This window comes from Mustela lutreola, chromosome 12, assembly GCF_030435805.1.
Source record: "Mustela lutreola isolate mMusLut2 chromosome 12, mMusLut2.pri, whole genome shotgun sequence".
Taxonomy (NCBI): Eukaryota; Metazoa; Chordata; class Mammalia; order Carnivora; family Mustelidae; genus Mustela; species Mustela lutreola.
The window spans coordinates 51,880,442-51,907,400 of NC_081301.1; the positions used below are offsets into that span (position 1 = coordinate 51,880,442).

The 26,959-nt window shown below is 38.4% G+C and overlaps 1 protein-coding gene across 7 annotated transcripts in view; it reads left to right on the top strand.

The window, feature by feature from the left end:
* Nucleotides 1-26,959, top strand: part of BNC2 (basonuclin zinc finger protein 2) — a 431,681-nt gene that overhangs the window by 117,763 nt on the left and 286,959 nt on the right. For all 7 annotated transcript variants that reach the window (XM_059143441.1, XM_059143448.1, XM_059143449.1 and 4 more), the window contains exon 2: nucleotides 14,784-14,984. In XM_059143441.1, the coding sequence (XP_058999424.1) occupies nucleotides 14,784-14,984 (201 nt within the window). The remainder of the gene's footprint in view (nucleotides 1-14,783; nucleotides 14,985-26,959) is intronic.

The window sequence follows — 26,959 nt, forward strand, 5'->3', positions numbered from 1 at the left end:
CAGTGTGTGTGCGTGCATGTGTGTGTGTGTGTGTGTGTGTGTGTGTGTGCTTGATGTGATAAACCACTGGAATACAGCATGCTTTCACACTTTATAAGGTTTTTCTGATAAAGCTTAGTGAGGCCAGTGTAAAATCTCACAGCGAGTTTGTATTTCTCTTTGTTACAAATGAGACATCCTGAGGTGTGGGGCCAACATTGTCTCTGTCCAAGGGCAAAAGTTCCCTCACTTCTCATTGCCACAGTTAAACTCCACCCATGGAAATGCTCCAAGTCCTGAGTGATGATCACTTCCTCTGGGCAAGGGTATGAAGAATAAAAGTAAATCTAGCAGGAGGAGTAAATCCCAAAAGACAGAGATAAGTACTTGAGGTCAGAGACTGCATCTTTTATAGTTTGTCTACATACCAAACTCATTAATATGAATAATTGTCTTAGCTGTAGGGTTGTAGTAGCAAAAGCAATACAAGAAACTAGTCTTGCCTTACACTTTTACATCAACTTTTCCATTATTTCTAGGATTTGGGGAGATCTCTTTGAGAAAGTAATGTGAGATCAGGTCTCTTCCATGTTTCTCCTTAATTTCTACTTCTTTTTTCCTACCCACATAAAATGTCTTTCAACTTTTAACTGTCCAGCCTATGGGTAAAACCGTAAGACTCTAGGAGGAAAAATGAAAACAGTGTGCAAGAATCTATATATTTATCTGTTTAGGTTTCCCCCCCTGGGAGATTTTGGAACACCATTAGACACTGTAAACCTCTTTATGGTTTATTCACTTGGTGTGGAATGAGAGAGAAAAAAAGAGCCAGTCCCTCTGGCAGTATTCTTCTCAACACTCAATACCCATCATGTGAATGGAAAGAACCCAAAACCTTCATTTTCAGAACTGTATCTCAGCCCCTGGCTCCTGGAGAAAACCAGTGTGGTTCAGATGTGGGATGGGAAGAGTGGTTTGCATTGGCGCTGGCCTTGTGGGTGCTTTGGGCTGGAGCACACTCAGCTGTGGGTTACAGATGCTTGATCTCCAGTATTAATGTGGCCAACATGTGAAACCAGGGCACCCACAATACTACACAAAGTCCACGCCTCTGATAGTTTGGGAAATAACTCCCAGCTGAAGAATTCCTTCATGAAGGCTTGAAACACATTCTTGAACCAGAAGGTCCTTTTCCAGAGGGGTGGGACTAGGAAAGAGGTGCCTGATGAACTTGCAGTGGGCATTAGGACAGGATCATAGGGCATCTATGGTCTTGGGAGGTTTAACTGAAAACAGAAAAAAAAGTGCTCCACGAAATGTTAGATTTCGTAAATGTTCAATGCCATGGCATAGAGCAGAAAGCTTGTGCACTTGAGCCATTGTATAGTTTCTTTGGAGATGTCAAGTGCAAACCATTACTGGTGGATGTCATCTGGTCTGATTCAGGGTATGTTCGAAATGTTTCCACCAGTTTTTATCTTCCTGAGTTGTCCCCAAGGTTGGTAGGACTAGAGAAAATGATATAGGAGAGAAAGGAAATGAGCATGGGGTTAGGGAGTGCCCTCTGTGTAAATTCAATAACCCAGACTCTTTCCAGGACAAACAATTTTGTCTCTTCTCACCCATAAGGCCTGTGCTTCCTTTTAATGGCACACTTGAGAGAGCTGGATTATTTCCATTCCCCCATTCCGTTAGTGTGCTCGTTTTCTTATTCAGGTACAATTTCTAGTGAAATGGTAGTTTATAAGTATTCAGAAGTTAGTTTATTGACTCTTATTGCACTTCTGAGCACCTAATAAATAATTTATTAGTCTGATGGATATGTGGCTACCTAACTATGGGGCATGAAATATGCACTGTTTTTCTAATACACTGTAGGGAGACCTGTTTATAAAGTATTTAGTATTGGTTTTATAATGCACCGTTGACAACAGGAGACCACGAAGCTCAAAGATCAATCTCATTTTGGCCCACAGTATTAATGCTGCTTTATAAAGCTCTGTGACAGGTCACTTAGACAGTGGTCCTCACAGAAAGGACTCTGTTAGGAAGGCACGCTGTAGTGGTTGCCGGCAGAGCGGATGAATGTCTTTGTCCAAGTCCCTGAGGTGACTGGCGGTTGCTGATGTTGGCCAGGTGATGGAACTCATCGTTCCCCTGCTCTCTGGAGGGATTCTGGACTTGGAGTGCCCGGTTCTGCTAATGTAGCCCTCACTAATTGTGCAAAGGGCTGGTGTGACTTGGACCACAGCTGCAGTCTTGGAGATACAAACCAGGCAGTAAGGAGTGGAGCTTCGCTCTCCTCCATCTCGCGCTTGTTAATGAAGTGACATTCTTCCACATCTCCCACTCCTTCATGCAAATCATGTATGTGACATGGCATAAAGATTTTTGATTTTTGTTTGCTTCGGTGAATTTCATTAGTCAGGAATATATTCACAGACATTTTAAAAACACTACATAGGAAACACTTAGAATCAGGAGACACCTAAGTAAAATATTGAATAAATTCATCTAAAAATCAGTTCTCGGTATTTCACTTTGTAAGAACTATGTACTATAGGAATGCCTTATAAGGGCACTGATTTACGATGTACTGTTGCCTATTAGGGTGTATGTGTTGGAGCAAGGCATTTTTCAGTTTTGAATGGAGAACTTCTTGCTTGTTCTAAGTGTCCTGCTTCCCAAAGTGGGAAATCTGAGGTACACTTCTTAAACCCAGTCTGCTCGTTTGAAATTTCTCAAGAGTTTGTGAGATCCAAGCCTGGATCCATTCTGCTACTTGCCATTTCTTTTATTCATTTCTCATTGATTCAGAGTTTCATTTCATCTCCTCCAATTGGACCTAACCCTTGCCCCCACCGGTCCTTGATTTGTCATTGTTTTCTGAGACGATCACTCCTTCTGTGCAGCTGTCATTTATTGAGCATCTACTGTGTGTTAAGCATTCTGTCAGTCCCCAGATGACCAAAAATAGATAAAACTCTTTCCTTTTCAACCAGTGGCGAGTTTAGTTGGGGAGATGGGTAGTAAACTGGCTTTCTGACACAAGCACTCTCAATACATATATTGTTTAACTGCAGATTTTTTTTTTTTATATATATATCTCTTACCTTTGGTTTCTGAGAAAAATTTTTCCCCTCTCCCTTCAGGGGCACCCTTTTTATTTGTGGTCTTGATCACATTCTCTCCTAGGACCCTTTTATATCATTTTCCCTCTGGCTTAGATCTTCAATAACTTTCCTCCATTGGCTTTGTCCCGTTTGTCTATAATACACTCTTTTCCCCCCTGTAACATGTAACCGACCATCAGCACACTCACACAAGTTCTTCCAGGCCCTACAAACTTTTCAGAGCACTTTTTCTTATTTTACATGCTTGCTTCGCAGAATCTCTCTGAAGACCCTTTTGCCTTTTCCACCTCCTTGTCTTTTATACTTTGTTTACTTAGCTCCTTTACAGTCTGAATTCTAGCTTTTATACCAATTTGTCCATTAAGAACTCTCTCTCAGGGCACAAAATATAATTATAAAATATTACAACCACAGGTATATAAGAGGAAGGTATAACGGACACCCATTTGTCCAAACATAAGAACTTAGAATGTAAAAATACATGTGAAGCCCCAGGTTACCATCCTCCTCTCCAGTGCCCATCCCCATGCACCAGCATTACTCTGATTTTGGTATTTATCATCCCCATGCATTTGCTTTCCTTTTACTGTATTTACTACTAGGTGCTACTCTTTGGTTTTACTCTAATCTAAATATAGTGGATTTTGTTTTGTTTTGTTTTAGAACATTTAAAACTCTGCCTGTTTAAACTCTGACTTCTTATCATTCAGAACACTGGACCATCGTAATGCCCTTGTTAATACTGCTCCTTCTGTCTTATTCCCCAGAAAGCATCAGTGTTCCCTAAGATGCTAACCTCTGCCTTCTTTACCTCTTGTGTCACTTCTCTGTAGATGGCTCTCAGATCTGAAAACTCTAGTGTCAGTCTGTTTTCTGAAGTTTTCTAGTTGCCTTGTCATTGGTTTGATCTGCTGTTTCCACAACCTTAGCTCAAATGCAGCATCCCACAAACTAGTTCATCCCCATTTCTGTGGATACTTCTACCATTTCCCATGCTCAGAATATTAGAGCTTTTGTGTCATCTTTGACTCTTCTCATTTTTTTTTCAAAATAAAAAATTTTATTTATTTATTTGACAGAGAGAGAGATCATAAGTAGGCAGAGAGGCAGGCAGAGAGAGGGGAATCAGGCCCCCTACTGAGCAGAGAGCCTGACAAGGGGCTTAATCTCAGGATCCTGGGATCATGACCTGAGTCAAAGGCCGAGGCTTAACTCACTGAGCTACCCAGGCACCCTGACTCTTCTCATTTGTAACCCACATTTTCTCAGTCATTCTTGTCCCCTGGGTTTTATCTCCATATTGTATCTGCTCTTCCCCATCCCACCCCCAGCCCTGTTGCCTGTAATCATTTTACCCAGATTGTTGTAACAGCTTCCTAATCGGTGGGTTTGCTTCTGTCTTTTCACACTTCAGTCTGTCTGTCATGCTGTTGCCAGATAAATCTTAGTGTGTGCCGTAATGATCATACCGTGCTGCTGGTGAGAAGTTTTCAGCAGTTCTGACTGTTGGTGGATACAGGATAAATAGCAACTCTTTATAGTGGAGTATAAGGCCCTTCCAGTAATAACAGTTCCTATTGAACATTCAGTCCCTTTCATTCATCATTGCTACCCAGATCCTACCTTATCTTCTAGGCAAATTGGATCACTTCTCTAGGGATATTATTGGTTCTTCAGTTCCAGCATAAATGCTGCCTCTGCTTAGAAACGTTCTCTTACAACACCAGCTGGAAGGAATCTCTTTTTCCAAGTCATGTAGGATTCTGCTGAAGCTTCTCTTATCACATTCTGTTTTATTAAGGTTGTTTTTATACATGGCTTATCTTCTGTACTGATTATAAACTTCTTGTTAGCAAGGACTATGCCTTAACTTTCATGTTCCCCACACCTTCTTATACTTGGCAAGTAGGGCTTTGATCAGTATTCCCTAGCGGTGGCTAAAAATGTTTAAAATGTCCTTCTTTATAAAAAGTGGAAGAAAAGGAAATGAGAAACTTAGTTATTCAGGATAAAAGTGTATCCCTTATCAATTAGCAAATTATTCAGTTGTTCCCACTTTGCTACTTCATTCTCCCCAGGGTTTGTTTATTTAATGGTTGGCTGCTGTCAGCCTTGGAGACTGGAACACTTAAAATGTGTTTGGGTGGGTCAGAGGAGTATGTTATATTTGCAGTTAAAAAAAAAAAAATTGTCTTGGGGCACCTGGGTGGCTAGGTCGTTGGATGGCTGCCTTGGGCTCAGGTCATGATCCCAGCATCCTGGGATTGAGCCCCACATTGGGTTCCCTGCTTGGCAGGAGGCCTGCTTCTCCCTGCCCCACTCTCCCTGCCTGTGTTCCCTCTCTTGCGGTGTCTCTCTCTGTCAAATAAATAAATAAAATCTTCCCCCCCAAAAAAAATTGTCTTGCTGTACTCCATGCCTCCATGCCTCCGAATAATACTGTTTGCAGAGTGTCTATAATCTCTTTCCCAGTCTCTCAACAGGCACACTCTGTGCCCACCCCAAATTACCGACCCCAAAATAGTCATAATTACAGATCATAGGACAAGCTCAAAGAGCAGTAACCAGCAAGCATGATTCAGGATCCTATGTTGTGTATGAAGTTCTTTTCCATTTAAGCCACTTGGATACACTCACACTCTTGCATTGCCTAGTGAAGGTATCTCTCACCTAATCATTCTTTCTCCCACCCACTTACTGCCTTCACATTCATCCTCATTCTGTGAAACTCAGATATTTACTTGATTGCCAACACTTCTTACCTCTGAAGAAACTGTTGCAAGCAGTACACATAGTGGCAGTTACTTGATTAATTTTTTTTTTACATTTTTTATTTTTTTTATTTTTTATAAACATATATTTTTATCCCCAGGGGTACAGGTCTGTGAATCACCAGGTTTACACACTTCACAGCACTCACCAAAGCACATACCCTCCCCAATGTCCATAATCCCACCCCCTTCTCCCAAACCCCCTCCCCCCAGCAACCCTCAGTTTGTTTTGTGAGATTAAGAGTCACTTATGGTTTGTCTCCCTCCCAATCCCATCTTGTTTCATTTATTCTTTTCCTACCCACTTAAGCCTCCATGTTGCAACTTGATTAATTTTTGACAGTGATAAATATCTGCAGTCTTTTGTCTTTTCCCTTTTCTCTTCCATGCTGGTTTTTTTTTTCCTTTTTTTTTTCTTTCTCATACTTGTAATCTCTTGTTATCACTATTTTTAGTAGAAGTGCCATTAAATGTAGCAATAGTAAACTTACAGAAGTGAAGCATAGCATGCATACAGAAAAGTGTGCTAATCCTATGTGTATGTAGCTTGTTGGATTTTTATCAAGGGACCATACCCCAAACCACCAGGTGGATGAGGACACAGCACAGTGCTTGTACCTTAGATGCTTTTGTTGTGCCTCTTGCAGCCACTACCCCCACCGTGGGTCAGTACTAGTCAGACTTAAGCCACTGTTAATTCTTCCCATTTTTAGCTTGCTCTCCTGAGTTTCTGATATCTTCTGGGTTTCTTATTTTCGGAAACCATCTCCAGGTTCATTTAAATTTATTCCAACATTTCTATTTAAATATGTATGGATAGAAAATACTGTTTAGTTGTATAAAGGTTTTGGAACTTTAGGTGTATTGTTGGTTCACATTTTAAAGATTTATGTATTTATTTTAGAGAGAGAGTATGCGTGTGCACAAGCAGGGGCAGGGGCAGAGGGAGAGGGAGAGAATCTCAAACAGGCTCCCTGTTGAGCAGGAGACCAAAGCAGGACTCCATCCCAGGACCCTGAGATCATGAGCCGAAATCAAGTCAACTGCTTAACTGACTGAGCCACCCAGATGTCCCGGGATTTTACTTTTTAAGTTTGTCTTCTAGGTTTGTGAATTTCATATATGGGGGTACCATCAATAAAGTTGTTTTCTTCTACGATAACTCTAAAAACCATGTTGGATTTCTTGGGTGTCTCTGAGTCTCAATCTTCCTTCCTGACAGTAATTTCAATTATTACAATGACATCTTCAGTGGGGCTGCAAGTTTCCTGGTCCATAAACTGTAGAAGGAAGTAAATAAAGAAATTAATACTATCTTTACAATCCTTGCAAGTTTTCTTGATCATATAGAAGTAATTCTCCACTGGACGCTCTCCAGCCTGTTTTTCAATACTCATTTAAGGAAATACATCATTGGCTCTTTTCCTCCGGAAGATTTTCTCATAAAACATTGACTTCAGATTATGGAAGCAAGAAGCCATTGTCAGTGTTTGACCCGAAAGAAGACACAAAGTTACTTCGTTTTATTTATTTATTTAAAGCCCAAACAGAGTAGGTAAAATGTTTGATCTTTTGGAGATTTAAGATTCATGCTGACGTCAGATGCTTTTGCATCTGCAGATGTTTTGATTCTAAGTATTCATCATTTCCCTAATATTTTATAAACTACCTCATCTACCACACCCTACCCAAATCTTTTAATTTTTAAATTTTTCATAGGACATCAAGGGATTATGGCATTTTGGTATATCCTTGATGTGTTTTTCTGAAACCGAGCCCCTGATTAGGCTGTCAGCAAATGCTATATCACATTGGTTGTTCTAGTTGGTGCAGAGACAAGTGTCAACCAGAGCAGATTCTTCCTTTTACAATAGTACCCCCCAAAAAAAAAAATTGAAGGTTTTGGATAATTATTTGCTCAAGGGGGATGTCTGTACCACTATTTAAAGTGATTTAAATTGATGTCATATTCAAATTTTATTTTGGGAGGTTTCTTTTCCTCTTTGGGTCTGAGGTCACATAATGTCGTTTTCAGTGCAGGAGCTTTCTCCTTCAGTGTAAGTGATCAGTTTTTTGGTTTTGGTTTTTGTTTTATTTGGGGGTATAGTGCTTATTACTATTATTTTTTGTCCTATGCTCCGATGTGGTTGGTATTCCTGTGAGTAAACATCAGAGCATTTAGCACCCACAATGCTTTGTCCAAAAACAAATAACCAAAAACCAAAAGCATGCTTGCATGTCTTATTTACAGTGTGGACCATGATCTTGTCCCCTGGAATCTCCAGGCTATTCTGGCTGAGGTTTCTATATGTTGAAATGCTCAACCCAGGGTGCCAGAGCCATCTGGAGAAGATATAGCTGTAAACACAAAAGAACATGTACAGTGTTAAAGCAGAATCTCATAGAGGAGAGAGAGATTGAGACTGGCAATCAGAGATGACAACACATTATTTTCTTCCTTCACCTAAATCTGTAAAGATCCTTAACTGCATTTTGGAACTTGTTAATCTACGAACTGTTAACCCAAACTTATGTCTTGAGTTTTTAAGAGCATAAGCAATAGAACAGATATCTCCAAAGAGGAGAATTTATAGCATGTATAAGCAGACACTAGGTTAGATTCAGTAGTTGGTGTGTATGCATCATTTTTTTAATCTGGATTCAAGGCTGCTTCATTCATGTTTGGTTAGACCATCGAATAAATTGAAATATGAATGAAAACTGTTAGAAAAGTTTACCAGTTGTAAGATTTAAATACCAGCTCCTCGGTGGCTCATCGGTTAGGTGTCTGGCTCTTGGTTTTGGCCCTGGTTGTGATCTAAGGCTCCTGGGATCCATGCTCAGCAGGGAATCAACTTATCCCTCTCCCTCCCCCTCTGTCCCAGGTGCTCTTGTGCTCTTGCTTTCTCTCAAATAAATAAATAAATCTTTAAAATGAAAAAAAAAAAGATATAAATACCAGGATCTAACTAGCATATTCCAGAAGTTTTCTTAATGACCATTGGGTTATAGTGCTGTAGAACACTAGGCTAGTAATGGAAGGAAAGTGGGAATGCGTGGAGAATGCAGAGATGTAGGTATAAATGATGGGTGAATCCTAATTGTGAAGATGGACACCTTAATATGTAGAGATATGTTCATATTAGAACTTTACCTTAAGAATTACCCTTTAATTTCTCCTCCTTCCTTTCCCCCAACGTGCAGGCACAGTAGGGTAATATTTCATCTTTTTGTGTCACTTTTTTTGGGGGGGGGTGAACTTTTCACTCTTCTCCCATCAATTTACATATGTGACTCAAGGGAAAAGAGGCAGCTTAGATTATGATACAATTATTCACAAAGGGAAAACCTCAGTTGAAATTATTGTTTTTACTTTTTCCTATCCTTTTTAGTGAGGCAAAAATTTCATCCCTTAACTTCACACAGAAAATGAAACTTTACACAATAAAGTAGGGATGGCAGGTTTCACAAGGGAAAAAGGTTGCTGTCAACTTTTTTCCTTAGGAATATGGAAATTTGGGTGGATTATCTGTTCAGAGGAGGTTTCCTTTATTAATTCTTTTTCCTTTTTTCACTTAAGACATCTGTTAACATTTCACACAGCCCAACAGATGTTGCAAAGCAAGTCCCATACTTTGTTCTCAAGAAAAATGACATTTCCTCAATTGGTTCCCCCCACCTCTGTGACTGGGCCCAGGCTGCTGCTTCTGCATAATTTGCATATATTAAGTTATATTCCTTAATGCCATATGAATTTGTAGCTTATATGGTAAAGTCTGGTTTGATCAGAAAGTAGTTTACATGTTGCTTTAGAGTTAAGAGAGGCATACGAAACATTAAAAAAAAATCTCCTTTGAGAATGACAACCTAATTCCACATATAGGATTGGATAGCCTGTTATTAAAAATTTTTTTCTGTAAACTGAATGAGTTACAAAAGCTTGAGTTGTTTTGCCATAAGGAAGTGCTGATTGTCATGCGATGTGGAGCGTCATTTTTATTATTTTGGCAAGAACAGGGACAGTTTTGTCTTGACAAGCCATTAGATGAATACCAGCATGTGTCACATGAAAAACCACTGATCTTTAACCCAGCTCTGTACTTAACCAAGCCTTGAAAATGAATAGTGAATAAAAGAAGAGCAAAGGCCAGTTTACTGTCATTACAGATTACAGAATCTGTTAACAGCTGCTGAACTGAACCCAGGGAATTACAGGTATTGTTCCGTGAACCAGCAGAAGTCCTAGAGATGCTTGTTATACTGTGTATATAAATTATATGTTTATTTGATATTTGCTTAGGATTTACATTGTTGGAAACATAACCAGAAGAAATGAAAATCCTTGACTACTTTCTCAGTGTTCTAACTACATCCCTGCATCACAAAACCATATATATTTACATAGAATTATTTCCAGTGAGGTTGCTCTGCCCCTTGTTATGGAACTTACTTTAAGAAAGCAATGTGTTTTTAAAGAACTTAACAGTAAGTATTAAAAGGAAAAGAAAAATCATGCAATATCCCCCCACTAGCCCCCCCCCCCACTCCACAAACATACACACAAAACAAAATTCTTTGTTCATTTATTCCTGTAAGTATTCATTGTGACTGATATTTACACTAATTTGTGATTTTTTTTTTTTAATGGACGGAAAACTTAAATCTACCTCAATACCAAAATATTGAAAAGATCAGTAACATTTTAAACAGTAGGTTGTGGGAATTATTGCTTACAGAGCTAACAAGAAAGAACACACTTTCTTACTCTGCTGGTGGAATTGCATTGTGCCTCCCTATAGTCTTGTTATCCCATACTAACTGAAATGCAAATTCTTTGCAACTAATTGGATCTCATTGAGGGTACAGGCACAGTATGTAGTTATATGCAAAAAAGGTTTTAAAAAATACAATTTCTCTGTAATTACAACTTTTAATTACTATCTAAAACATTGGCATCTATAGTATAGGTTTAGAATATATATATATATATATATATATATATATATGTATCTAACTTTTTACAGATGACGCAAAAACATGAGCTATGAAATGCTTAATAAGGTACCAGCTTGAAAATTAGAGGAAAATGTTTATTTTAAAGAATCTATAAATTGAATTCTAGTAAAGTCCTGTGAAAATAAGGACTTTTGTTTTGAAGTTTAGGATTTAGTGTCTTAGAGCCAGTATACTGAAGTCATGTTAGTAGTGTAATCCTTTTCTTGGACCATTTTAAATCATAAACATCAGAAATCACTTCCAAAAATTATTATCTTTTGTTTTCTTTCTGACAGTTGTCCAGTCTGTTTTAACATTGTAAACTGCTAAACTGCACTGAGTTTCTTACTTTTTCCAAGTGTGTATCTGCTATGTATTGTTGTGAGGTGGAGGTATTCACATTCCCATAATGTCTTTAATAACGTGCTTGCCATTTGGACCTAGTTGGTGTATTCTCAAATTCCACAGTCCATCTCTCACAGTCAGTAAATATGGGAAAGCCAGCACATAGCCTTTAGTATCTGTAGTTCTTTAACTGAAATACTTGGAATCAGGACAGTACAAAGCAATTACTATGATGCCTACCCCCCCGCCAGCCTTAAATAACTCTAATCCAAACGATTCCAGACAACTCTTCCATCATCTACAGATTATATATCCACTGGACTAACTTAGAAGTTCTTTTTGTGCCTTGTAGGTTTATTTTTTGTAACCTGTGCCTTTCTTGCTAGATAGAAAATTAGCCCAAGATCAAAGACTCTATATACTGGCAGTGAGTGGCAAGTTCAGATCATGTATTTTGGGGACTTCTAGAGGAGTCTAATTTGTAATTTCAAAACTTGATTTAATAATGACTATTCTAGATTTAAAATCCGCAAAGCACACCCTGTGTATATGCTTGAGGTTTTGTTTTAGTTTACTGATTCATTTATTGTTAAGACTTTAGGTTAACTGTTATCTCTTAGAAAGCTTGTCCTCTTTGTACACTAGTCTTACAAACCAGTTAAAATTTTGTTTTGTGCAATCCATTTAGCAAGTGCTGTACTGTATGATAGGTTTGTTGTGAAAAATTTTAAACCTTGGAAAGATATCCTGGTGCCTTTGAGATGTGTGCCTTTGCATTCATACATGGGTTCTAGTTACCTTGCAGACCTGTTTCATCTAGAGCAACCTCAAGCCTTGATATCTCAAAGAGCTCAGTTTGCCTACGCTGGGTAGCATTTTGTCAGAAGACTGCTGGCTGGGCAGACCAGATTTGGATGTATTAGCTAGTCAGCCTAATAACCCTGTACAGACTGTATTGATTTTCTAGGAGAGAGTTTATGAACTAAATAAACTTGGGGTTGGTGTCTTAATAAACTGCTTCTCTCAGTCTGTCACATTTAGTTACGGAGGTGTGCAGTTTAGGGGGAAAAAAGGCTAATTCTGTTACAGATTGTTCACAGCAGGGTCTCCAAATTAGCCCTTTGTTTTGTAATGCCACCTTGCTTGGGCTCGCTTTGAGCACATTTCTCAGTTTTGCCCTAATGAGTTGCAACACTGATAATGTGGCTGATGATCTTTCATTGATTTCACTATCACTTGCTTGTCTGGTAATTGATCCGTTGCTGAGCCTCTAGTTAATTATATCGGCTTTGACATGGCCTGGTCCATGGGGAATTTCAAGTCTTGCAGAATAACAGTTTTAATAAAAGAGTCTATTACTGCAGGTGCTTGCTGCTGCATGCCAGTTGATTTTTGTGTTGTGTGTGTGTGTGTGTGTGTGTCTGTGTGTGTGGTTGGGGTGGGGTTGGAGGGATGATACCTGGAAAAGAAGAGGACTACTGGACTGAAAGAAAGAAGGGGTGGGGGCTAGAAGAAGAGGAAGGAGGGAGTGAAGGAGAGAAGAAGGAAGGAGGGGGAGTATGAGGGGGAGAGCGGGAGAGCAAGAGGCAGGCGAGAGAGAACACGCAGGCAAAGCGATACAACAGAGCCTGAGAGGAGCGAGGAGGAAGCTTGCTATTGACAGTGTCCTTAAGCCTCCCACAAATAACAGCCATTAGTGGGAAGGTCAGGAGCTGAGCAGGCAGCTTGACTGAGGCACTGAGTGCCACTTCAGAAATCAAGAGGCTAGCAAATTTTAGAGGGAGTTTAAGTGGGTAATAGCTAGCTGTAAAGGTACAGTCACTGTTGACAATTGACTCATAGGGGCTTTTCCTGCCCTCCCCCTTCAAGAATATTTTTATTGACCACAGGTGGACTTCATATATTTTAAGGCAACAATTCTTTGGGTTCTTGTTTGTTTCTTCTCAGATATTGAATTTGCTGCTTTTGAGACTTTTTTGTGCTTAATGGTGGTGAACCGGAGGGAAGTTTAACAGAAAAGCTTTCAGGAGATGTCGGTTCTAGAGGGGAAGGCACATTTGTGTCAACATAGTGTACGTTTTCTCATCTTTTCTCATTGTCCACTAATGACACAGAGCTGCCATTGAAGCTCTTTTCTGTTTCTTTTGTTGTTTCAGAGAGTAAGGTTTATTGTTATTCTTGAGTTAAGAAGGAGCAAGGAGAGTGGTACATTTGTCCTCAATATTTGTAGGTGGTTGAAGATTAATGTTCCTTACATTTTAAGTTTAGGAAGGATGGCTTTTTCCTGCTGACTACTTTTATGAGATGACATGAATTTAGCTTTCCATTTTGAAGTTACTGTTTATGTACAGTACATTTTCTTCAGTTCTGCTTTTCCATAAATGAGGTAGATAAATACTATATAATAAATAGATGTTTTGTTTTAAAACTGGTTTAATTAAAAATACAGCATGCTATCCGGGTTATATTTCATCAGGCATGAAAACGTTATAGAATTTTCCATAGAGATCTCAATGAAAAATGGAATTTTTATATTCATTACTTTTTTCCCTAAAATGGGACAGGCTTTTTTTCTTTCATCTTTTTCTTTTTTATGATTTGAAAGGGTATTGTAGATGCTTCATCCAGGAACTTTAACAAAGGATTTTTTTCTATTTGTGAGCTTTAAGAAAAGGTACACTTTTTTCCTTGCCATTCAGTTTCTTATTACTTAACCTCTAATTTAATAATTAATGACCAGAGGAACTAGATGTTAAATACTATGTATTTATTTTGCAAATGTTTATTGTGTATCTTCTATGTTCAAAAAACTGCTAGGTTTATTTATTTACTTTTCAGAGTGGAAGGTCAAGTTTTTATGTACATTATTTTCTCTAGGAGTTTATATGTAGTTATAAATAGCCCAGCACAGACTATATGACTTTTAGGAGCAAACATTTAGCCAACAACTGAGCCAACTTAACATTCTCTTAGAGCTGAATATTTTTCTTTCTTCCAGTGTAATTAGAAAAAAAAAATGTTTAAGCGGAGCAGTTTATAAATGTTAAAGACTGATGTCAGATATTGCATGTTATACCCGAAAGCATTGTTGGGAAGATTTCCCTGGGAAGGGCCTCAGCTTCTCCTCACCCCGTGTGCCGTCTGTGATCATGGTGCTGTTTGGAGTGTGCATAAGTGTGTGTCTATCTGTGTGTTTGGAGAGGGGTTAGTGCAGGGTGTCATTTGGTGCCTGACAGTGGAACAGTGCAGTTGACTCTTAGCTCTGCTATCCAATGACATGCAGTGGCTGAGAGTTTGAAGCTGATGGTTGGGTCTCCAGTGCTGCCTGCACACCTGACAGGCAGCTGTTAAACCGAGCAAAGGCAAGCTCGGGGAGTCACAATCTATGCATAAATGATAGGGGTATCTGTGCAGAAGGTGCGAAAGAAGCTCTGACCCCCTCCCTCCCCCAAATCTCCCCCTTCCCAAATGAAATGCACAGTTCAGCCAGCTTCTTAACTACACTACACTCCTGCTACTGGCTGCCAAGAAGCTCAAAAAATCCACCTTCACTTTTCAGTCAGAAGAGGCAGAAGTGGATGTGAGAGAAAGAGAGACACAGAGAGACAGAGAGCCAAAGAGGGCAAGAGACTTGACTTTAAGAGACTCCTGTATTGACAACTCCATGCAGTTCGGAACCAGAACGACTACAGCTGAACCAGGGTTCATGGGGACATGGCAAAACGCTGATACTAACCTCTTATTCAGAATGTCCCAACAGGTAAGTTTCTTTCTTTCTTTCCTTTTTTTTTTTTTTTTTTTAAAGAAAACTTGAATTGTTACATAGACTTCTGTTTGTTGCTTTTCTTTCTAACATTTTAAAAAATTTGGTCACTTCATAGTTACTGTTTTATCCTAACTGTGGTGTTGGAATGTGCAGGGTTACTTACTTCATGGTTTCCCTGAGGGCTCCTTAAAAGAAAAAGGGGAAAGGATACTGAAGTAAAAGAAAGCAAAGGCATTCGTTGCAAAGTTTCACAGGATAGCCTGGGTCAGGGGAGGACTTTATTTCTCGGTTTTCTGTTTAAAATTAAAAAGGAAAAAAAAAATAGCCACCGTCCAAAAAAATGTATCGTTCTGTCTTTACTGATGATCACTTTGTCGAAGTGTCTGCTATCGCAGAGTAGGTTCTCCAACCTAACAGCCATAAAAGGTAGGGGCCCCTCTGCAGAGCCCCGCCGACTCCACGGGGCTGGAAGCAGCTCGACTCCTACCTGCGGAGAGGAGGCCGTGCAGGAATCGCTGCCAGCGCCGAGGGTCGCGGCGGCGGTGGCGGTGTGCGTGGCGGGCCGTGCCGGCAGGTCCCAGCTACTCGGCACCGGCCGCGGCTGCCTGCCCGTCCGGCCGCCCACCCACCTCCGCGCTCGTCCCTGTGCTCCCCGCCGGCGCCGGCTGGGCTCCCGCACATTCGCCGGCCCGCCCGGCCGCCCGCCTGCTCGCCCGCTGGCCAGCGCACTCACACTCGGGCGCAGCCGCGGCGTCCTCCCCAAAGCCGCTGCTCCGTCCGGGCCACGCTGCGGGCGGCTGGGTGTGCTGGCTCTGCCGGGAGAGCCGACGTGTTAGTGTGAGGCCGGCAGCAACTGATAATTAATCACGGGAACCTGCGGCTCGTACCACGCGCTTGGTGATACGCGCCCTGCACGCCGGGCTCCTCTTGCACAATTGCTGGCTCTGCGGCTCTGAGGGGGAGCGAGGGTGAGAGGAAGCGAAGGGAAACAACCCAGAAACTTTCATCTTGGACTGTGCTCAAGCGAGGGAGGGAAGTTCCCTGGTGCCTCCCTCCTAGACACGTCTTGCTGTTCAAAAGCCTACACCAAACCCACACAAAGCAAGAGTTAGCGTGATAGTATCATCCACACAGCACGAAAGTATTACTGGCAAATACAGTTGGATTTTAAGTAGATGGTAGTTGTTAAGAAATTGGTGCTGTTCCACTCGTTGAAAAAAAAAATGCAATTGCCTTCTTTTTCTAAAACCTGTTTTGCTTCTAAGAGTTCATGAGCATTAAATACTTCATTGAGTTAATTAGATTTTTTAAAGTATTGATAATGAAAGGAAGAAAACCATTTGGTAGTCTGTAAACTACCAGAAGTTTAGAGGTACGTCTGCAGAAGCCGGTGCACAGAGCCAGGGTTTTGTAGCATTTAGCTAGCGAACAGTTTTATCACGCTGTTCTAGATAGGATAAATGCATTTGAATAAGGTGTATTTTGACATATCCTGTAGAGGGACCCTGATTACTGCTGATACAGTAAGCTGGGATTTAAATGCAATCAACATAAACCCAATAAGCAACTCTTCATGAGCTATTTCCCATTCTTGCAAGTTAAAAAGTTCATTCCCTCCCAGAGATACTCCTGGTCACTGTAGAGTGCCAATTTGAGAGGTGTGTTTCTGAGGCACATCCCTGCCTGGGTGTCTCTCTCTCCGTGCTTGTAACACAGAGTGTGTTTTCACTCACTGTAGGGCCAAGCAACTTGTGCCGCACTTTAAAAATTGTATGTCACGTTTAGGGTTTTCCTTTAGTTCGGGAAGGTCAGGTGTGTGTGAGTGTGTATGTGTGTATGTGAAGGGAAGATTGCTTTAGGTCTCCCTCTAGCTAGAAAAGAGTTAATAAAACCAGATAGAGATAATGATCAATTGATAAATGGCTATTGAACCACATAGATGGTGTTAGATTGCTTCTTTGGCACTAGCCCATTTCCAAGTAGATTTGAATCTAAGGAGACTTTAAGTCATGGAAAACATTTTAGCTAAAAAACAAAGAAAAGTAAATGATATAAATGATTGATCAGAATTAGGAAAATAATTTGAAGTCACTCAGAGAGAAAAACTCGTGCAACTAAGCTAATATGGTATCTTTGATCCAGTTGTTTGACTTCATGGATATATAAAGATCTATTTTGTCTCTACCTGTGTGCATGCATGTGTCTTAGAATCAGTCTACTATATGAAAAGAGTAGATATACAAGGAGGTAATTTATGCATAACGGATGCTATATAAAACTACGTAGTATTATGCCAGTTACTAAACAGAGCGGTAAATTGGAGAAAAATCACAATTTTAAAACGTGTTGTAATTTAACTGTATATATATATTTTTTAGGTTTTGGTTTTAATGGAGGTAGTCTCAACCCCTCCCTCCCTTTTTTCTGTTGTGCTTACTAAATGTTTACCTCCTGTGCATTTTTGGAAAACATGTAAGGAGTGTATGAGTGTATTTTTTTTTCTTCTTCAGGATGATATTTTAGTTTGTATAAATATTATGTAAACTTAAATTCAGACTGTATAAATCTAAAAATATATGTGCTGTACATGTTATTAAAGTATGTTTATTTTCTTTACCTATAGTTCATCAGCAATGTTGATTCAGGGAGTGTGTGTGTATGTGTGTGTGTGTGTGTGTGTGCGCGCGCTTGTGCGCTTAGGAAAGACACTTTTCTTGAAATGATTTTCTTGAAGCCAACAGTTTCAAGGAATACTAGTTTCAATATACACATTGAAGCCAGCTTTTGTTTTACTACAGGTAAAAGTTTGTCCAGTTTAATCAGATATGCAGAATTCTGTATGAAGAGGTTTTTCTGTGTTATGATAATTTTAATTTCTAAGAAAAAATTGATTTAACACTTGAAATGAATAGAATTGATTGGATCTATTTTCTTATTTCAAAGTTTTCTGTAATAATATAAACACTTTTAAGTTTTACCAGATCATTTCTTTAAATATTAGAAAAGACTGACTAGCAGGTTTCAAACTGAGTTACAGAGAATTAACCACCAGTGTTATTTAAGTACAGCAAAACTTGTAGAAATATCTCATGAATACTGAAATTTAATAATCTAGATTTGTGTCTTCTATAGGTAAATTAAGCAGTAGGGATATAAAACTCTTTGTCTTTTGTATGAGCAAAGTTGGATCTGCTTATATGTAAGTCTGTCAGTCTGTCTACCTCTAATAAAAAAATCACAAACTAAAGCCATTTTAGATTTGATAGAATTAAGTATGTATCCCTTACATTCAAGATATGATGATTTTACCATATTTTCCTGCCTTTCTACAACTTTCCCATGTTTAAGTAAGATTTTTCTAAAAGGGTAATTTTTTTTTTTTCATGCAGACAAATATTTGATGACCTTAAAGGGCATGACTCTTGACTTCTGTAAAGGAAGTTCTTTTTTGAGTTACTTTGATCAGTGACAGGTCGAGAATGACCAGAAACCCTTTGCTCATCTTCTGTGTTAATCTCCTAGAGTCTAGAACATTATTTTGCCCATTTTAACCTCATTAAGCATTGTTAAAAGCAGAAAACAAGGCCTGCTTTGGGAAGCTTTTTTCTTTTTTCTTAATCAGGTTTTAAAAGGTGATTTTTCTATTTTTGCAAATATTTTGTGCATTTGAGAGAATCTCAAAATTCTTTGTTGCTACTTTAAGGGATGCAATAGTCTAATATATTTTGAAATCTTTTCACACATGAAACCGTAACAGGTAAATGGCTTTAGCCCATGTTTTACACATTATTAGAGGCATTTACCTTTTATTATTGGTGAAGTATATTTAACCTGTTTCAAATAAAATGTAGATCCCTTAATAAGGTCTCTTTTCAGACACAAGTGAAATACTAAGTTAGAATTATAAATGACTCTGTGCATCATTATGTAGTAATTTAGGATTCACCCAATGATGTAACAAAATTAACAACATAATTTCATTGTGAAACTGTGTCTTATTAAAGAACAACTGTCTGACATTCTCTTACAGTTGCTTTATTTAACTTCATGCAAATATTATTAGTAGTGACATTTTTCTATTGTGCATTAGATTCTCTCATTAGCATGATGTGTTAGTTATCACCAGAGAAATCATTTCTTAGGTAGGTGAGGGGCAAACCAAGAAAGCTAAAAATTAAATCAACGATTTACATTAATACTAGAGCGTCTGCTCACCAGAGATATGACAGAGTAAAGCAAACTTTCTTTCTAATATAAAATCTAGCACATTTCAGAGAAATGATAAATAAAATATATTGTAAGAAATATATAATAACATTGCTGGAATCCATTTAAAAGCATGTTTGATATGAATTTTTCTCCCAGTACTCTTTTAGTTCTTTCTATTCATATAGGCAAACACAGTTTCAGTTTGTGGAATCTATATTTTAAAGTGGAAATGGTGGTTTTGTCTGATTTCCTACCTCCCCCCCAAATAATTTAAATGTTTATTCACTAACAGTTTAAAAGGCACATATAGCTTTTCTTTTAAGTCAGATACCTAATTGTATATTGTGGTTTGATTCTTCTTTATTGTTTGTACATTTTTATTCTAAACTCTATCCCACTCATGTAGACATCCCTTTTAACATGGGATGTATATTCTTATTTAATCAGAGCCCTGAGTAAAGCAGTTGATAGTTAATGGTCTTTGAAAATGACTTTCATTGCCAGGCATCATCCATCCCTAGGTTTCTGTACTTTTCCCTCCCTTTTTACTCCCCTTCTTACAGTTGGTGTGTTTTGGTAATCATGTCTTAAATTGACCAAACTTATGGTCTTAATGTGAAAATATTTATATTAGGAAGCATGTAATTTCAGCCTGTTGAATTACTAGGCTGCTACCTCCAATTTAAGTTCCCTTCTCTAATTTGAATGATAATATGTTTTATTTTGAAGTTTAACTATAGACTTATATCCAGATGTAATTCTTAACATCCATTGTGATGGTGCAACACTAAAATAGGAATATTTGGGTAATTGTTAAAATATAGATTGTAGTAGAGACAGGTGCTTGTGTGTTGGCCTGTACTTTGTAAGTCTGTGGATAGCATGCAGGCTTCACTTAACAGGTACTGTCTGATTTGTAATGCAGTGGGATAGTAGTGAGGTCCTGTACATGGCATTTATGTACATATTAATGCAAGGGAAGCATGCATAAACATTTTCTCAGATGTGTATATGGTATATGTTAAAAGCCTGTACGCAGATTTCAAGTTTATTTTCGACACAATGCACTAAATGAATTTGAACATAGTAGGTGATCGTTTTGAAATTGTTTTTCTCTTATTTCTGTAAGCTTCAAACTGGTCCTCTGTGTGTAATTGTCAAAGTCTGGTGCTAAGGTGAGTCAAGTAACCACAGTTGAAAAATAAATCCCTAAAGGTGCAGATACCTTATCTATAATTGTAGGTATTTTTTATAATTATATTTATGACTGTATCTTAACGTTCAGTGATAAATCCAATTATTCATGCATGGCTTTATGGAAATCTGATTAATGTAGTGACAGCACAGATTTGGGCTACCCCAGCAGCACATCCTCCCACTCCTGTGTCAGGGTTAAGAGCCACGGCAAATCCTCCCTAACTAATTAGATGCTGAGTAAGGCATCTCTGAGATGTTGGGGCAAAAGTGAATGGGTCACAGCCAAAGCAGGATTGCAAGGACTCCAGTGATAGTGAAAGCATTCAAGTCTGCCAGGTCGTTGTGACACAGGGAGCTGATTCCAAAGGAACAGACCGTTACAGATAGGAAGCTGGCGTCCTCCCCTTCCATGAAAAACAAAAATTCTAGTGCTTCTCCCTTCCCACCTTATGTGCATTACGCGTACTTAAAGAAAGTTACAGTAGCATCCACCCATGTCCATCTGCAAAGGTTTTGAGAGGATTTTCCTTATAAACATGAATAGCTAATGACTGTAAAGCCGAAGAGGTATTTTCTCAACGTGGGCCTCTTTTTTAGAATAGATATATTAAAAGGAATTCAAGAAGAAACTAGGATTTGCTTTAGCTCATGTCCATAATTTGAATCCTAGTGTTTTCATCCTCTAAGAATTAACTCCTTTTTGTCCACAGAATATTGCCAGGGAACTTTGTGGTAGCAGGGAGAACAGAATGAATCGTGGGCTGACTTTTTCAGTGAGAAATTTTGTCTGGGACTCTCTGCTTGTTATTGTTCACAGAACATGGAATATAATGGTTCCAAGCTTTCTTTCACATGAGATCTGGAGCCTGGTTTGTTAATATGCATAGAATGAGTTCTTTACCACATGAAAATCCTCTTGTACCTCTCTGTACTTTTCGTAGTATGTTTTTGCTGCTACATTACCACCCTTCTGTAGGCCTTGGTCAGAAGGTTGTTTGGGGATTGTAGGAGATGATTGATCTCACCTCTGTCTGCCAAAGCTGATGCCATTTTTATGTCCCCAAAAAGCAGCTGGCTTCCACATTTTGCTTGGTGATCTTCATCTACTGAAGGATGGGGAAAAGGGGGGAGGAAGCGAGTCAAAGACCCTTTCAAGGAACTTTGACATCTACTTCTAAGCTTTCGAGAAATAAAGGAAAAGAGGCGTAATTCAGGAATAACGGCCTTTATATCTGGACATATAAGCAAAACACCGTGTGGAAGAGGGGACTTTTTCATACAAGGTAAACTAATAAGCAGGCAAGAAGAATAAGTTGGAAAAAACATTCTGAGCAACTCAAGCTCTTAGAAAGTTTTAATATGCAGATGACATCCCAAAAATGATGCCTGGAACTGTGACACCCATCGAACTACATCTCCCTGAGCATGACCTATATTGCTTTCTCTCTCCCTGGGTTTAAAAGAAAGTTTAGAAAATAGGAAAAAATAGAAGCGGTGTTTGTTTTTCAATTTCTGCGTTCTCTGTAGGAAACCCAGCAACTTTCATGGTACACATTCCAACCCTAAGGTGAAAAATTTATTTTATGCCTGGATTTCATTTGGATGAGGACTGGGTGCAGTGTCATTCTGTTCAAACACTCTGTGTAGCATTTCATGCCACAGAGTCAGAGATGAGAAGAGACAAAGTGCTGTATCATTTCTTCATCACAAGAGTCTTCCTTAATGGAAATGCTTGTGGAACAACACTGTATTACTCAAACTGGCTAGCTTAGGAATCAGATTCTCAGCTTATTAATCATCATTCCAATTAAAAAAAAATTGATCCTTTAACAGAGAAATAATATCCTTTTGTTTTTCTTTAATTAAGCCCATCAGTTTTTCATTTTTCCCTGTTAAGAAAATGAAAATAATCTTGAACAGTAGGAAGTTATTCTCTTGAGCATATCTGACATCTTATTTACTCAGTATTTTTGGACCGCAGTGTTGTTTTGCTACTGTCTTTAGGGTTTGTGTGTTGTTGAAGGGGAAGGGTTGATTTAAGTCTCATTTCTATTTGGTTGCCAGCAATTTACTTAATGATCTAAATACATGGTTAGTCTGTTCTTTTTTCCTATTTCCGTTTCCCATAGACCTAATTTCTTTCTCAGTTTATTCTCCTTCCACCTCACCTCCCTTTTTATGAATTTCTCCTTACTTTCACTGGCTCTTTTTACCCTAATATAAAGAATTGACATGCACCTGAAATGGAACAGTAACTGAATATGACTTCTTTGCCAGTATATCATTCTGGCAGAGGTAGGGAGAAGAGGTGCCACCCTCTGATCTGGTCCTCAGCATGTGAGTGCTGACAGGAAGACTGTCCCGAGTTTTGCTTTGTAAGGGTTCTTCTGTAAGTAAGGGCATGATAAAAACGTGTAACCAGGGGCCCAGGCTTATTGTTTAGAGGTGTTGAAAGGCAGCTCAATTTGATCCTTTGCCTGTGTAAGAATCTACTTCACTGAAAAGAGATTTTGCTTTTCTGTTCTTCTTTTTTTTTTTTTAAGTTATTCTTGAATTTATCATTTTGTACAGTTAGACTTGTATCTGTACAAGAGAGGATTTCCTTAGGAGGAGGAAGACAATGTAAAGTTTTCCTTCAGTAGGTGGAAGGTGTGACTCTTTGAGACAAACTGCAGTTAGTAAGAGTTAATTGAAACATTTAAAAAAGAATATATGGGATTCCCATAGAATATATGGGAAAGACAGAGCTTCCAGTATTATACCTGCTGTGCTTTTGTGTGACCGTCATGAATTTTTCAGCTTTATTAAGGTGTTTTTCAGTGGATGTTTTTTCTCTAGACGGTTCTTCAGGACCCATATTTGATGATCAGGGAGCCTGAACTGAGGGGTTTGAAAAGAAAATTTTAGGATAATGAATATTTTACACACCAAAAATAATTACTTTCAGGTGACTTAACATAATAATAAAACCAATATTAAAATGAGAAACTCTCTTAGCAGTGTTTTAATAATGTTTGATTTTTCTTCTTTTAAAATTTAAGCAAGAAGGATTTCATTGACTTAAATCATTAGGATGGCTCTTTGGGGCACCTCATCAGGCATAGGTTAAAGAAAGCTACCCACTACTGTGCCCTCTACCAGTGCTAGAGGGCAGTGACATGACTGGGAGGATACTTGTGAGGTATGGGAGAAAAATTATACACTGAGTATATTCATGAAAGTGTCCCTTGAGTGAGAATGCCTGCAAACATTCTCTTTGTTGGACCTCATGTCAAAACCTAACTCAAGGCAGCTAAGTAATCTGCTTTATCTAATATTGCTTTTCGTTTATTCTTTCTTTTTTTAGGTATAAAATTAGAGTACCAGAAAGAACCAAAATCAAGGCCTTCTCTAGACTTTGTGAAAAGACTTACTGTGTTGCTATGGAACATATTAAAAATTCATATTGTTGCATGGCCATGTATTTATATGGGGTACATAGACATGCAGAAAGTGTATACCTGTCCATTGGTTGGTTGTGGGAATTCGGTGATTTATTTCTAGGTCTGTTGAGAATTTGTTAATGGTTGCCTCAAATGCAGTGAGTGTGTAGGTGGCTCCCTCTTATAAGAAATCTCCCATTTTAGGAAGCTCATTATAATGATTCATTACACCTTGTAGCTTTTCTGTTCCTTGAGCATAGCTTTCTGGTGAAGCTCAGTGTCATTCATTTGGAAGTAGCTTGATTGGATTCTTACTTTGTGAACTGACATTTTCAATCAGTGACAAACTATAGTTCTCACAGAAGCTAAAACTAAGCTGGGATGGAGATACCAAGATAAGAGTCTTTGACTCAAACTTCAAATGTCTCATAATTTCCCTTCCATGCCCCTTTTTTGTTATTGTGGTTGTTTTGTTCCTTGAGCGACTGAGGAAAGTGATCATGGAACTGAATAAATCTTAAAATATGTTACCAATTCTGTTATCTACTAAATAGAGGTCCTTGTGGGAAAGAATTTTTCCATTTTTCCTTTATTTTTGACATTTATCATAAATTAAGTGGGAGAGGGTAGAGTTAGAAGTCAACATCTGGGAGAGCTTGTTTCAGTAGCCAGCCTGGAAGCCCGAACCCTGGCTTCATACAGGTGAGACATGTTATGGGAATAAAGGCCTTACGCATTTAATGAACCCCGCCTGCCTGTCAGCTTGGTTTTTCATGCACCATTGTTGTTCAAATAAGAAAAAGAGTGTTCACAGCCTGTGGGGAGATTAGAATAATGAAAATGAAGTGTTAATCTGTTGATAGCAAGCACATCTCATATCCTGCATCCTGGGCCACATTCATGCGTGTATAATATATTGCAGGTTTTCTCATGGTCAGAGAAGCTTGGATGTTCATTATATTAAAAACACCCTTCTGGTAAAAGTGAGAAGTTGGTTATTTTAACTTGTGCAAACAGTTATTTTTAATAATTTCTCAGTAAACCAACTAGTCAAACCAGCCTTCTGAGTGTTCTAATAACCCACTGTTCTTTTAGATGCCAGTATTCCTGTTCTTTTGTTTGTTTGTTTGTTTGTTTTTTCTAAACAAATGCAGAATGCTGACATGAGCCTCAATGTCAGCTTATTTTTAGATTTCTTTTATAGGAAGAGGAAGGAGTTAAGTGAGCACAGTGCCTTAATCTCCATAGAACACAGGTTAAATAGTATTAAGCACTCATTACCTCATACTTTACTTTTCATATTAAAACAATGAAGTGCAAACAAAGTAACAAAATCAGGAGTCTTTTAGAACTGCCTTATGTATTTACAGCTGCCTTGTGGAGACCAGTTTAAAGCTTTCTTCATCATGGGTGGGAACTAACTGTTTTTTCATAAAATTTCCTTTCAAAAATGTTATAGCTGACCAGTCAATATGAATGTAATGAATTATACTTTACCTCGTATTCTTGTTTTAGTTTTTTGCCATCTTTTTATTTCGTTTTAGATTTTAGTATTTTCCTGGGTAATCTCCATGTCCACGGTGGGGCTTGAACTCATGATCCGGAGATCAAGAGTTGTATGCTCTACTGACTGAGCCAGCGAGGCACTCCTGTTTTTTTGTCATTTTACAATTGAGAGGTTTTAATTTTATTTTCTAAAGCTAATATGTTTAACAAAGAGAATCAGTTTAGGTTTAGATTATATGAAGATATTTTAAAAAAAAATAATGTGAATATTTGTACTGTCCCATAGGATCATCTCTTTAAGAAGTACCTTAAGAGATGGTTTCAAAAGAAGTGTAAAAGGGGTGGGGAGCAGTATATTAATAATTGAGTTCCAGGTGTCTGCTTCTAATTGCTAAAATTTCAAGCATAATGGATATTAAGGAAAAATGCTTCCCAAAAGGAATTCTCATATTGTTGTTCAGATATCAGGCCTAACACTATATTTATGGAGCTCGTATATACAGTATTTTCCGTTTTCCTATTTCAACTGGGAGTTAAGGAATATAGTGTGATCATTATGATTTTGTGAACTGCTTACTTAGAGTTCAATTTTTCAGAATCAAGAGAATTTGGGGATTAAAGTCTGATTGTGATGTACATTTAGCATGTATTCACGGGTTATACTTTTTAAAGGTGAAAATGGAAGAAGAACGCTGCTCTCTTAGGAAGGAAACACCTACCTTAAAAATAATCTTTCAAGAAAGTATGTGGGGGGTGGCACATGGGTGGTCAGTCATTAGGCATCTGCCTTTGGCTCTAGTTATGATCCCAGGGTCTGGGATCGAGCCCTGCATCAGGCTCCCTGCTCTGTGGGAAGCCTGCTTCTCCCATTCCCATTCCCCTTGCCTGTCTTCTCTCTCTCTCTCAACTAAATTAAAAAAAAAAAAAAAAAAAGAAAGAAAGAAAAAAAAAAAAAGAAAGTGGGCCAATGAGGAAATATAATTTCAAAACACTGTACTGAAGTTCATATAAATTTGGCTCTTTTTATGAAGTTGTATTATGACTGTTCATAGCATATTTAGAACATATCTGTACTGTTTAGTACATCAGAGATAGCCTGTTAGTATAGTTAAAGTGAAAAAGTACTTTCTTTCCCCTGCTAAAATAGGGTGCTCCTGATTTGTAAAGTCCACTAATAGATAGAAATACTGTGTTGCTGTGATTGATTGGAAATTGCAAAGTATAAAAGATTTTTCTCTTTGTACTTCATTTCAGTTAAGAAAAAAGCAAATAGGAATGCATGGTGACTTTGTCATAAGCATCTGGTTTTAGGTAATAATCATTTCTAAAGAAATATGCCATGACTTTGGAGTTCATGAACCTGCAATAATGTGTGTTTAGTTTAAATATGTAAATGTCATATTGTGTCATATATGTGGAGCCAGTAAAGATGAATATTTGCTCTAATATTCATGTATCCTCCATGTTGACTTTTTAGAAAATTTACCTTGAAGATATATTCCTCTTTCATATTAGGGTCAGTTTTCAACTTAAGGGAGGTGCAGAAGTATTAACATGTGAAGGAACAAAATGGGTATGTAGATCTGGACAATAGTTTGACATGAACATCTTTTCTGGGCTTCAGAGAAGAATGTG